The sequence below is a fragment of the Gymnoscopelus braueri genome (assembly GCF_963280865.1).
Source record: "Gymnoscopelus braueri genome assembly, chromosome: 3".
In the NCBI taxonomy this organism is placed as follows: Eukaryota; Metazoa; Chordata; class Actinopteri; order Myctophiformes; family Myctophidae; genus Gymnoscopelus; species Gymnoscopelus braueri.
Window position 1 is genome coordinate 20,068,135 of NC_137612.1, and position 12,045 is coordinate 20,080,179.

The 12,045-nt window shown below is 41.1% G+C and overlaps 1 protein-coding gene across 2 annotated transcripts; it reads right to left on the bottom strand.

Moving 5' to 3' along the window:
- Positions 1–128: 128 nt before the first annotated feature.
- On the bottom strand, positions 129–11,866 carry rpn2 (ribophorin II). 2 transcript variants are annotated; one of them, XM_080423128.1, is made up of 18 exons: positions 11,760–11,866; positions 10,607–10,794; positions 9,059–9,154; positions 8,680–8,855; positions 8,440–8,515; positions 8,081–8,215; positions 7,502–7,678; positions 6,118–6,236; positions 5,840–5,945; positions 5,498–5,589; positions 5,282–5,396; positions 4,968–5,162; positions 4,772–4,858; positions 4,583–4,678; positions 3,134–3,209; positions 2,710–2,839; positions 1,428–1,521; positions 129–898 (listed from the first exon to the last, which is right to left on the bottom strand). In XM_080423128.1, exons 1-17 carry the CDS (start codon positions 11,770–11,772, stop codon positions 1,470–1,472), a joined length of 1,929 nt encoding a protein of 642 aa, XP_080279254.1. In that variant the 5' UTR covers positions 11,773–11,866; the 3' UTR covers positions 129–898; positions 1,428–1,469. The 2 variants fall into 2 exon arrangements, with proteins under 2 accessions (XP_080279254.1, XP_080279255.1); XM_080423129.1 differs by lacking the exon at positions 1,428–1,521.
- Between the last annotated feature and the right edge of the window lie 179 nt (positions 11,867–12,045).

The following is a 12,045-nucleotide window of genomic DNA, read 5'->3' on the forward strand; positions in this document are numbered from 1 at the left end:
GTTCAGTTTTTCACCATCTTGGCAATTGTGCTGTAAAATCAATAACATTGCAGCGTTGACCCAAAAAAAGCATTTGACTAAAGCAATGACGAATCTTTGATTAGCTCCGATTACACTGCCAGACAAAATGGGGGAAAAAATCTTTATTTTTCTCCATTAGAAAAACACCTGCTTTCCTGGAATTGCCACCATTTTATTACTCAATGATTTTATTTTGCTGTGGAATATCCAACTCTTTATATCAGAGAAGAGAATAAACACTCATCCTCTACCTGTAATGATATGAACAGGCAAACACAATCAACCGGGCACATGCACCTCTCATCTAATGATGAATGTGTCAAGGATGTTATGGCTGGCCGTCATCAACATTTATCATTACACCTTTGTCAATTAGTCATCAGGGTTTATAATTATAGCTGAACAACAAATTCACAACTTAAAACAAATTTGTGTCACTTCAGGTGACATGGGTGTTTAGTAACAGATAACAGGAATGTACAAAACAAACGAGAAAAAAAAAAGAAAAGGATTCACTTAAATTCCATTAAGAAACCACAAATATAGCTCGCTTAGACAATATTGGCATGTTGGACAATAAGAGCAAAACCACAGGGAAATGAAGTGCAATGATAGCTTTACAGCTTTTCTCAGTAGAGTATCCGTGTCTGTGAACATCATTCTGTCTAGTCTCTCGTGACATCACAATATCCCGTTGTCTTTTATGTGGGGGAAATAAAAGACAAAACTGCATTTTTAAATTGTCAATTGGACTCATGAAATATGTTTTCTTTTTCCAACAGTCTGATTTGATGTGTCCTTGAATGACTTCCTTGGAAACTAAAATAAGACCTTCAACCAGCGTCTTCAAATTTCTTGCCCTCACTTGCTTGCAAGTCTGTAAGAGAAAAAGATCAAAGTGTTATATTTACTAGAAAAAAATTGAGATTAATAAAATCTTAACACATTACATCCTGGTTACGGTTTACACTCGATTACGGTTTACACTCGATTACTGACAAGTCACACAAGGGCAGAGTCATGCATTTCTCTGTACAGCATACAGTGTACAGACAACCACAGTAAACAGCACAACCTGATCAAATTGAGCGATTCTCATAAGACATGACTCCTGGGTGATGAACGCATACTGTACAACACAAAACATCACCAAAATGTTGTGGTACAACCAAAACCATGGCCACATCCATGAGTGTTAAAGACTAGAATGGAGGGATTAAGGAGGTGCTGGCATGGACATGACGGGTACGGTTGTGGTGTGATGAGTGAGAGGCAAGCTAGGAGAGGCATCAAATACAGTACGTATGAACACTCAGAACTACAGTGAGTGAGCACCACACCACAGCCATGCATTATGCCGGCCATATGGAGATGCACTAGGATGCAATCCACAAGGATGCCCTTACTTCAGCCTGGAAGACCAGCCATTTGTTAAGAAATGAAGCCTCTTATCGCAGGCTCCTATACTTTGCCAACCTACTACTTTGCTCTGCAGCAATCCTGAAAGAGGAGTAAAGAGAGATTTATAGGACAGTGTGGAAAGAGGGGTTAAAATACATAGGCACCAACTTTAAAAGGAGATTGGTGCTAGATGGACCTTTGAGAAGTGGAGAGCAGATAGACCTCAACATTTCTGATTATCACATTATCACAAAATAGCATTTTTCTCCTGGTTAAACATGGTTAAATGGACTACTATGACCTAGAATAAAGATACCAAGGATGGGATACTGACATCACATAAGCAATATGTCACAGGCAATTTCATGGGGCCCTGACATTAAGGCTGTGCTTTCACTAAAGCGTGTTAGCTTAATTGTTTTACAACTGAAAATGCAAGGTGCCCAGCTCATCTTGGAGTGCTTGACGGCGGAAAGATTTTTCAGTGATGACATCATGACAGCAGTCTACCCAAAGTTTAAACATTTTCAACATTCGGCGACCAGATAAAAATGCCAAACGAGCAGGGCTCAGCGCAGAATAGACGCTCAGCACCTCGTCACATTGCTGCCGTTTCTAGCATAGTGTAAATACAATTCAAAACATACACTGTACTCAGGGAAATGACGCATTGGTGGACACAACCCATTGGTTTTAATTTGTACATTGCCCACCACAAGTGAGGCACATTTGTCAAGAGTGTCATTTTTGTCTAACTAATTGTGCGGCTTTGCAGTTAAAGTCTGAAGCACTCCTATTAGACGATTCTTAGCCGTGACATTGCTAACGAATCCATAGCATCTTTATCTTAGACTATGGCAAAAATCACAAGAGGAATTGGTTACTCCAGAGGAAAAGTGAGCAATTAGAGACTAGAAAGAGACGAGAATAAGTCTTCAGCCAGTGATAGGGGGGCACCAGTTTGTCACTTTAGCCTTTTGAGGGCTCTACATATTGATGGCTTAGGTAAAATCACCCACTCGGGAAATCATCCACGCAGATAGCTGTTTTACAAATGATGGCTCCACTCCTGCAGACAGCCTAGCGTGGCCAAAGGCCTCTGGGGAGACCTACTGAGGAGCCTACGCTGTGCGAGTAGGCCCTTTAGTACTTTAAGAACTACCAAGAGGCCTCAAAGTACCAGAGGCACCTCTCATCTGAAAGAGGACAGATTTTGTTCCTGTGGTAAAGGGCCCTCTAGAAAAGAACTTTTAACCCATGTTGCCTAGGTGTCATCAGGAGCCATACCTCTTGACTGCTTTTTGGGCCAGCATGCGGTTCCCGGCAAGGAAGGTTAGACTGCCAATGATAGCCAGGTACTTGAGGGTCTGGAACATGTTGAGGTGTGTCCAATAAACATACATCAGGCCCAGCATGGCTGAGACAAAGAAAGATAAAAATGTTTAATATACACAAATCAAATGCTGATGGTAGAATTTTTTAACAATGTGTATATATTTTTTCTTCATTATAATAAGAAATCAGTAATGTATCATTCAGAAAAACAACAGTGATATATTCTAATATTAACAGTAAAAATACAGTGGTATGCACAGGCCTATGCATCACCAAAACCTTCTACATTGTTACCTTTAATAACAGTATATTACATTGCTGAGACAACAAGTGTCATTTCCCCAGTGATAGGCACGCAACAAAGCTTAATACTAACCGGCATGTCCTATATGGAACAGAACAGTGCTGGGAGTGGGGGTGAAGTTGGAAACATTGGCCCCGAGTTTAAGCCACTAGAGACGAGAGGGAAAATAAGAGACTGTTATTTGCAAGGCACAGGGCCACAAACAAAAGAACTGGAAAATGGTCTTCTGCACAACACTGATTAGTCTTTTGTAACAGCCAATACTCATTGCCGGTGCTATAAACATACAGCATTGTTTTGTAAAAAAAAAGAGAAAAAAAGCTGCATTCATCAAAAGGTCTCATTCATTGGCTATCAAGGTTTCATTATGAAGAGCTTTTCTAGGAAAATGAACACAGCTTGCCCACAGCAGGATCAAACAAACAAGCTTGTCTACAATAACCATTTCAAATATAGCACATTTAACAAAGAAAAACAACATTTGGCTATGTTAAAAGGAAACTTTGAGCCAATTAGTCAGTTAACACCCATAGATCGTTATGATCGACTAAGCAAAATTCAGAAACCATAACATAAATCACTACAACCACACTCATTAATTAGGTGCATCTTAAGTTGAAGACCGAGTTTGCTACTGTCCTGAGCAGAGGATTGGATGCTATACTAGTCAAACAAAACCGCCCCAAGCTCCGCCAATCCGTGAAGCCAGCGGTTTGGGTTGGCCACAGACCCACGGGCCGACAGACACAGATATTCGTGCGGTTTTGTTTTTTCAGTTCTCAGAAATTGTCATTCGGCTCTGCACACCTCGTCCTCGGGGTCATATGGGACACACTCACCGAATTTGCCGCTGTCCGAGTTACGCCAGGCACACATTTTGTGTGACAGACAGACAGATTGTTTTTCCAGGCTTATTTGCGAATACAAAACTGGTCCGGCTCGGATTAAGTGGCATTTTGCCTAGCCCGGCCCATGACCTAAAATGAGTTGGACACCCCTGGTGTTTATGTAGTATCCTTAAAAAGAGGACCATGCAATCTATTCACAGCCTTAAAAAGGACCATACCATCTATTTACAGCTTCGGCCATACATCGTCCATTAACAGGGACCATTTATCTATTAATGGATTTCATTTTAGGCTTTGTATTTACCCAGGGGAGACCTTAAACTTATCTAACCGAGTCAATTTTGGCCAAACATAATTGCGTGGTTAATAGGTCACGTTTTAGTTTCACACCTAAAATCTATCTTTTGTCCAAGGGCTCTTTGTGGCCAGACTTATTAATAAAAATTCTAGTCATGGTAGGCATTGAAATATGAAATGTATTGCACAAACAGAGTTAAGTACTTGGTTGCATAAATCAGTCAATGGGGGCAGAGGTCTTTCTGTCCGTGTGACCTAGACCTCTGTGTAGGAGAGTGACAGTTTGCTCAACTTCAGTGGATCAATATTTTAGGTGCCCAAGAACAACAGTTCACCAGACAAACATTCACACCATAAAAATGCTAAATGTATTCACCAGAACAAGTAGCAGTAGAAGCGGAGAGAGGATGAGAGCAGTGAAGGCGTTGGAAACCACCGTGGGAGGCTTCTTCTCCGGCTCCCTGAACAGATGCTGAAGACACAGTAGGAAAATCATCATCATCCATTCCACCCAATTCGCAAAACAGTAGTTTAGATCTAACCGAGGAGTTAAACGAATTGCTACCTGGATATCTGGTTTGGGGATGTAAAGAGTCTTCGGCTGCACAATGGCGGGGGCCTCCTCGTCAAGGAACTTCAGAACAACATCCGCCTTTTCAAGGGTAAAAAAAACAACTTGGTCTTTGATATGACAGTCCAACTGGTCGATCACAAGTTCAAATTAACCCATGGCCCACCCAACCCACTGCCTCGACACTCACCACATTCCACAAAATTGGATTCTCCAGGGTAGCGTCCCCAACAATGAGGTGAAGGGAGTAGGTGCCAGACATCGAATCGAACTCAGACTTCCTCTCGGCCGTATCCAGCTCGAACTTGTAAAGGTTCTTACTGTCTGGCTCAGCCACAAACACGACCTCTTGGCCAGTTTTCTGATTATGCAGCTTCACAAACGTCTGTGAAAATAAGAAATCGAGAGAGATTTTATTGACACGAGTAAATTACAAACTTCACTGTGCCATTTTAATAAACATTCAATCGCAAAACCTGGCCGTGATTTCAAACTCTTACAAACCTGGTGAGGCGTGAGCTCGACTCCTGTGTTAACGTCAACCAGCTGGAAGGACATGGCAAAGTTCTGGTGGCCGTCTGCTATTAAGGAGCTCTTGGCTTTATGAGGATACTCAACCCTGGGTAAATAAAGAAGAGAACATGTAGCACTCCACCAATATTGCTCAACAAATCACGTCATCATTAAAGACGGCTTTGTTCATCAACTGTCCTTTCTGACCTGGTGGTCTTTGTGCCGATGCTCTGGTCCTTATCCACGACAGACAGGTCCATATTGGTAATGGCCACCTCGGTGGACACCTTTACTTTCAGCTACAGGTGAAGTTGGACAGAGGAACATAAGAGAGGGTAAAAAGTGAAGTCACATCACAAATCCAGTGAAAAAGACTGTCCACTGTTGTGTTGACAGGACACATTGTTTTGTGATCGCACAGAATCATTTGCATCATGCGTCTTTACCCATTACAATTACAGCAAAAGTCATCAGTGGGAATTAAATCCAGTGCAATAAATGTCTGCCACATGCAAACAATGCGGAGCAAACTTTTGAGTACGAGCCTACCTCAACATGATTGGCAACCAATCGGCTGTCCCCAGTCACAGCGACAGTGAACTGGTAATATCCACTGGCTGGTTGACTTGACATGAAGTTCAGTTCAAAGACACCACTAGAAAGCAAGAGGGATGGATGCATGAATATATCCATAAACCACAATAGTCTCAATTTATTGAGAACAATAAGTTCCATAGTGCCTCTTCCATAAAACGAGCCAACCTCAAGGCAGTTTATTGCAAAAAAACAATGCAACGTTTTTCTCTAGTCTGTCATACTGTACTTACTCTCGGAGGGTGAAAGGTGCTTGGCTGAGTATGACGCTCTTGGAGGCCACAGCAGAAGCAGATTCAACCAGCACATTGGCTGTGGTCAGGGGTTGAGAAAGGACATCGGTAACAAGGAGCTGTGAGTCAGACAAACACCAGCATTATGAGCTGATTAAAACTGCAGATAGCACAATAGACTTACTTAACTCAGCCGAAAACTTCTTTGTAATGCATGTTTCTCAAGAAATCAAAAGGCTATTTTTGCTCATGTTGTTTGCAGTGTTGTGCTACAGTATTTGTATTGGCTTTTGAGATGTATATGTTTTTGCTGTACAATGCTGGAAAATGAGCAGTGATAGTGACAAAGAGCAGTTCACTGGCTCTTGGTGGCCGACTACCAGTTTAGGAATGCAATAGGTTACACTGGTGTGTGCTTCAAAGGATGAAACTCTTTGAAGGTTTAAGATTACCGTAAATTGTTGGCATGTATCCGACAGTTTTAAAAGCCAAACTGTCCACAGGTCTGATAATAAATGAACTATTTTTTTCATCTTTCATTATTTAGCTACACTGGTTGTCAATCAGACAACCTATGTGCATGGGCCATGATAAACAAAGGCAATGTAGGACCATTGATTAGTGTTTGTGCCCCAGTTGTTAATGTGCGGTGTATACTGCAGCATCTTGGGTAGTCAGGCATCTGCGTGGGTCGGAACGCGTTGGGAAGAGAGATGGGGGTAGGGGGTAAGGGCTCTCTGAGAGTGTGTGTGGAGAGAGGGTATTAAGAGACTTTCAGCCACTTCACAGACAATTATGTTATGGAAGCCACTCAGTTATGACAAAAGAACGTCACTATTGATCACAGGTCACAGACATCCTTTTAGTTGGTTGATATAGCTCCTGTTGTCAAGTTTTGTGCGAGAGAGCTCACTCAACCAAAAGCAAAATGGAAATATGCTCACTTCTGGCAAAAGAACGTCATTGTTAACTTAACGTCAATGTTGCAGATGAACAAAACTCACTTGTACCCTGACTACTGCAGGAGTGTGTTTAGCAACTCAAAAAGCTGCATTCAATACAGAGTCACCTTTTTGTGAGGGGTAGGCCATTGTCATTCAATCATGCAGACACAGAACAGCACAATCAAATGATTGTCATGTGTAGTCTTAGTCTGTGCAGGAGCAACTTTCAACACATTTTAATCTCCTTTGACATTTAGCTGGCGTGCTGGAACTAAAAAAACGAAACTATTTAACTGAGGAAAGAGCATCCGCACACCGATCTGTGCGAAAGTCGTTTAATTCAAGCTTTCAGTCAGAGAACTTCTTCAAAGTTATAATTCATTGCAAAACTATAGATAGACAAAAGTTATGGTTCTGGTATTTGGTCCCTGTAGATTTACCTGCAAGGTTGGTTGACTGTGTGAGACTGTGGCTGGGCCCTGAGCAGAGACAATAACTGGTACATGGAAGCGGTTGTTGGAGAGGGCAGCAGCAGCACTTGCCACACTGAACGCCTCAGCCAGAGAGTCCCAGGACTTCTTGCTAAAGATGGAGTTCACCAGCTGAATGACCTGGTCCTGTGGGGAAAAAAATATCTAACATCATCACCAGTCACCATAGAAAACTGTGCCTGGATTGTACTCCATAACATAACATAACCATAACATGTCAATGTTTATTCACAACTTCCAGCATATATTGTACGTATACATAGACATAGTTTTACCATTCATGATTTTATTTTAGCTTTGACCTTTGTTTAGCCAACATTTTCTCCAAAATCAGATCATTGTGTGATTAAGAAGTCACAGATGACTGAATTTTATTTGCAAGTCAATCTTTTCTCCACAGGCTTTTTGGTGGAGATTTGGTGTAGAGTGAAAAAGAAGAGCATTGTACCAAGTACAGTTGCAACTCAGGTCTGTTTGACTAAAGCCCTGTTTTCAGTAATAGAAGGTTTAAGTGGTTAATGATGATACCTCTTTTAGGGGGGGCTCCATATCCACATGGTCAGACAGCGAATATGCAGCGGTCACAAACAGGGCAGTTGCCTCAAGTCCCTCTTCAAACTGGAGGTAGACGCCACCCAGATCATCCAAACGAGCTGTCAGGTCCTGATTTGGGGTGGTGGTGACAGTCAAATATTAAAACACAATAAAATTATTAAAAAAAATTAAAACATCAGCTTAAGGGTACAAGCATCACTTTCATTCACTAATTGGGACAGCTCTGATTTAGAGTAAGAGCATCTCATGCACGTTAATTATGCACATGTGACTTAAGAGTGATTTGGTCAGAACCACAGCACCACCTCCTGCTGGGACGAATGGTAGCTCACCTCAATCTCCTCCAGTATTCCTCCGAGCTCTGCCTGCTGTGAGAGGCGGGCTGCTGTCTGCAGGGCAATGATTATGCTGTCCAGAGAGACCATAAAATAATAAGACACATTAGCAAAACAAATAACTTTGCCAGCACTGTCCAACCACAATGCAGGTGGGAGTGGACGAAGTTAACGGACCTGTACTATTACAGTGTACGCTCTAGCCAGTGTGAACACATACAAATACAAAGTACTCACGCCATGACATTGTCCTCCTTGTTGATGCGAGCTGCCAGGGCACCGACTGCTTCCTGAGATGCCAGCGGAAGCCCCAATGAGCTGAGCGCACTCACAGCCCGGTGGATCTGAGTCACGGTCGAGTCCTCGCTCACCGCCGCCAAGAGAATGTCGCGGGTTTCATTGGACACAGGGATCTTGGGAAGGAAACCGCAAGATGCGTGCATGTTCAGAATAGGTTGCCACAATGGGAATCACAGCTCTAAACATAGGTTCAGGTAGTAAAGGTGCACAGCTAATGGCTATAGTCATCAAACTGCACAGGATTGTTTGTTTTTACAGAATCACATAAAACTGGAAGCATTTAGGTATTAGGCAAAAAGGATGAGAATTTCTATACCTCACATCCCGATAGGGCTTGACTGGCCTCAGCAGCGAAGAAGACAGAATCAAGACTCATGGGGTCAAGCTGGGCCTTAAGGAACTGGCATGCCTCCTGCAGAGATAAATACACATCTGTTAAGTCATAGTATGACAGTGACACCAATGACAACTATTATTTATGCAAGATAGGTACAGATTACTATGCATATATATATATATATCAAAGCTTGACCTCAAAATAAGAAAATCTACATTCTGGACATACTGCTGGTATCATCAAGCACAATCAAGTTAGTTTATTGCTAGCGCTACTAATGTTGATGATGTCTTGTATACGGTATATTATTGTATGTTTTTAAATGTCTTGATGAATTGAATACACAGGACCACAATGGAAACAAGCCCCTAGCACTTCCTTTTAGCGTCATTGTAAAATCGTACCACTGTACTATTTGCAAACTGTTAAATAAAGTATTCAATCGAAAGTATTCAAAATAAGCAGGAGCCGAATTTGTGCAAATCTTTGAATATATATACGTATGTTTTTTAAAGCGAAATTTTTTAACTCAAATTTTAGCTTCTGGGGATTCTACTAATGTCTTCTAAATCCTAACAGTTTTTTTTTAAACAAAACTTATGTTGCTATATCAGTGGTTCAGACCGAAGTGGTCGGGGCAGGGGTGTAAGCATCGACCATAGCCCGGAGGTAAGAAGGGCAGTGAAAGGAACAGCTCCTTCTTACCACCGGGCTATGGTCGATGCTTACACCCCTGCCCGACCACTTCGGTCTGCCGCCACGGGGCGTCTGGTTGCCTCGTCGCTCAGTGGTCCTTCTGGACGATCTACACGGTCACAGCTTTTTTCTGTTCTGGCCCCACAGTGGTGGAATGAACTCCCCACTGATGTCAGGACAGCAGAGTCACAGCCCATCTTTCGCCGCAGGCTGAAAACCCACCTCTTCAGGAAACACTACCCTTCCTCTTCGCCTTGCCTACTTGTTGTTAACTAGTTGTACCAAATCTTGTTTTATTGGATCTTGTTTATTCGATACACTTATTTGTTTTAGCTCTTCCTCATTTGATTTTCCTATTTTGTCTCATCTGTTTATGAAAGTAGGTAGCTGATATATTGCACTTTTACTTTAGCACTAGGTATACTCTTGGTTGCTTGTTTTAGAAGAGAATGCACTTAATACTTCTGGTGATTAGTAGTTTCGTTCCCTACCTATGTTGAATGCACTTATTGTAAGTCGCTTTGGATAAAAGCGTCTGCTAAATGACTGTAATGTAATGTTCTCAAACTTTTTCATGTCAAGGACCACACAAAATGATATGTATTTGGCCGCGGACTCCATCTAAAAATATTTTGTTGCAGGGACCCCCAGAAGCAAAGATTTGAGTAACAAACTGTATAAGATTTGCACACATTTTCACGATTTCTTTCCAAAAATGGCAGATCTACAAGCTCATAGCGTGGAACTCTGTGTCAAAGAAATCTAAAATGACACAGATGCGTTAGAAGTCAGAAGGTTGCCTCAACTTCTCCCAATGATTCATCCTCTTACACTTTGATCAGGAACAGAGACTCCAAGCTTGGTCAGCCCAACGATAGAGTAGTAGGCTGACTCCAGGTCAGTGAGAGGTTGACTCAATAGGTTCTGCAGTCTCCCCACATCTGACAGTGACAGGTAGTGGGATGGTGTGAGAGCTTGGGCCCCAACAGCCAGGCTGACCAGTAACAGGCCTAACAATCCTAGAGGACAGAGAGAGAGTCATGATTTATTCAAACTGTTACACACAACCTGCATTTTCTTTTGGTTGAAAACCTTGATATGTTTTTAAAATGCCATTTGTATAGATGATGCCTTGCATGTTATTGTATATTATTGCATGTCTATAAATGTCTCGATGAATTGAATACCAGTGGTGGACGAAGTACTCAAATGTTTTACTTTAAGTAAGATTATCAATACCACAATGTAGAAATACTCTTGTTACAAGAAAAGGTCCTTTATGCAAAATGTACTTGAGTGAAAGTATTGGCATCAAAATGTACTAAAAGTACCAAAAGTAAAAAGTACTCATTATGTATTATGTCCCATTTTACAAGTGTTCAATATGTATACAATTCTTTTGAAAATAGCCAAAGTATATAGGGATGAAATGGTTAATGCATGTTTTGTAATAATAATAAAGATGTACAAAGTAACTAGTTACTAAAGTTTTAAAATAATAGTTAAGTAAAATGTACAATATTTGCCTCTGATATGTAGTGGAGTAGAAGTAAAATAAATAAGTAAAAATTCCTCAAATGTGTACAGGTCACAGTACTTGAGTACATGTACTTAGTTACTTTACACCACTGCAATACACAGGACCACAATGGAAACAAAACCTCAGGGCTTTTTTTGTGTTATTATCCTTTTAGCACCATTTGTATAATAGTACCACTGTACCTTTTTGCAAACTGTTAATAATAAAGTATTCAATCAATCAATCTAACCAACCGAATTAATGAATCTATTCATTCATTGATATTAGCACAGCAGGCTTTAGCCAACTAGCTACTATATATTAGAGCGCGGCACGTCCTGTTTGTAGTCTTTCCGTTATTACTTAAAATGGCGATTCAACCATATTACGTATTTTAACAAATAACCACTAATAAAGACACAAATGTAACATTACATTAGAAGTTAGTTTAGATAATGTACTTACTAGAATGAGCCATGTCTTGCAGGTCTAATGCAGCGTCACCAGAAACCGACACTAGTTCCGGTATTTTAGAACGAGTTCTGTCAGAAAAAGCATCATATATCCGGTTGGTCGATTCCTGTTTTCAAAATAAATGTGTATGTAGAAATACTATGTAAAAGTCCGCTATTCGAAATGTACTTGACCAAAAGTAAAAAGTATTGGTATCAAAAATGGTACATGTAAAATACAACTATGTTTTGGTGGGACCGCGCCCTAACAGAGTATTTCCTACATTGCAGTATTGATA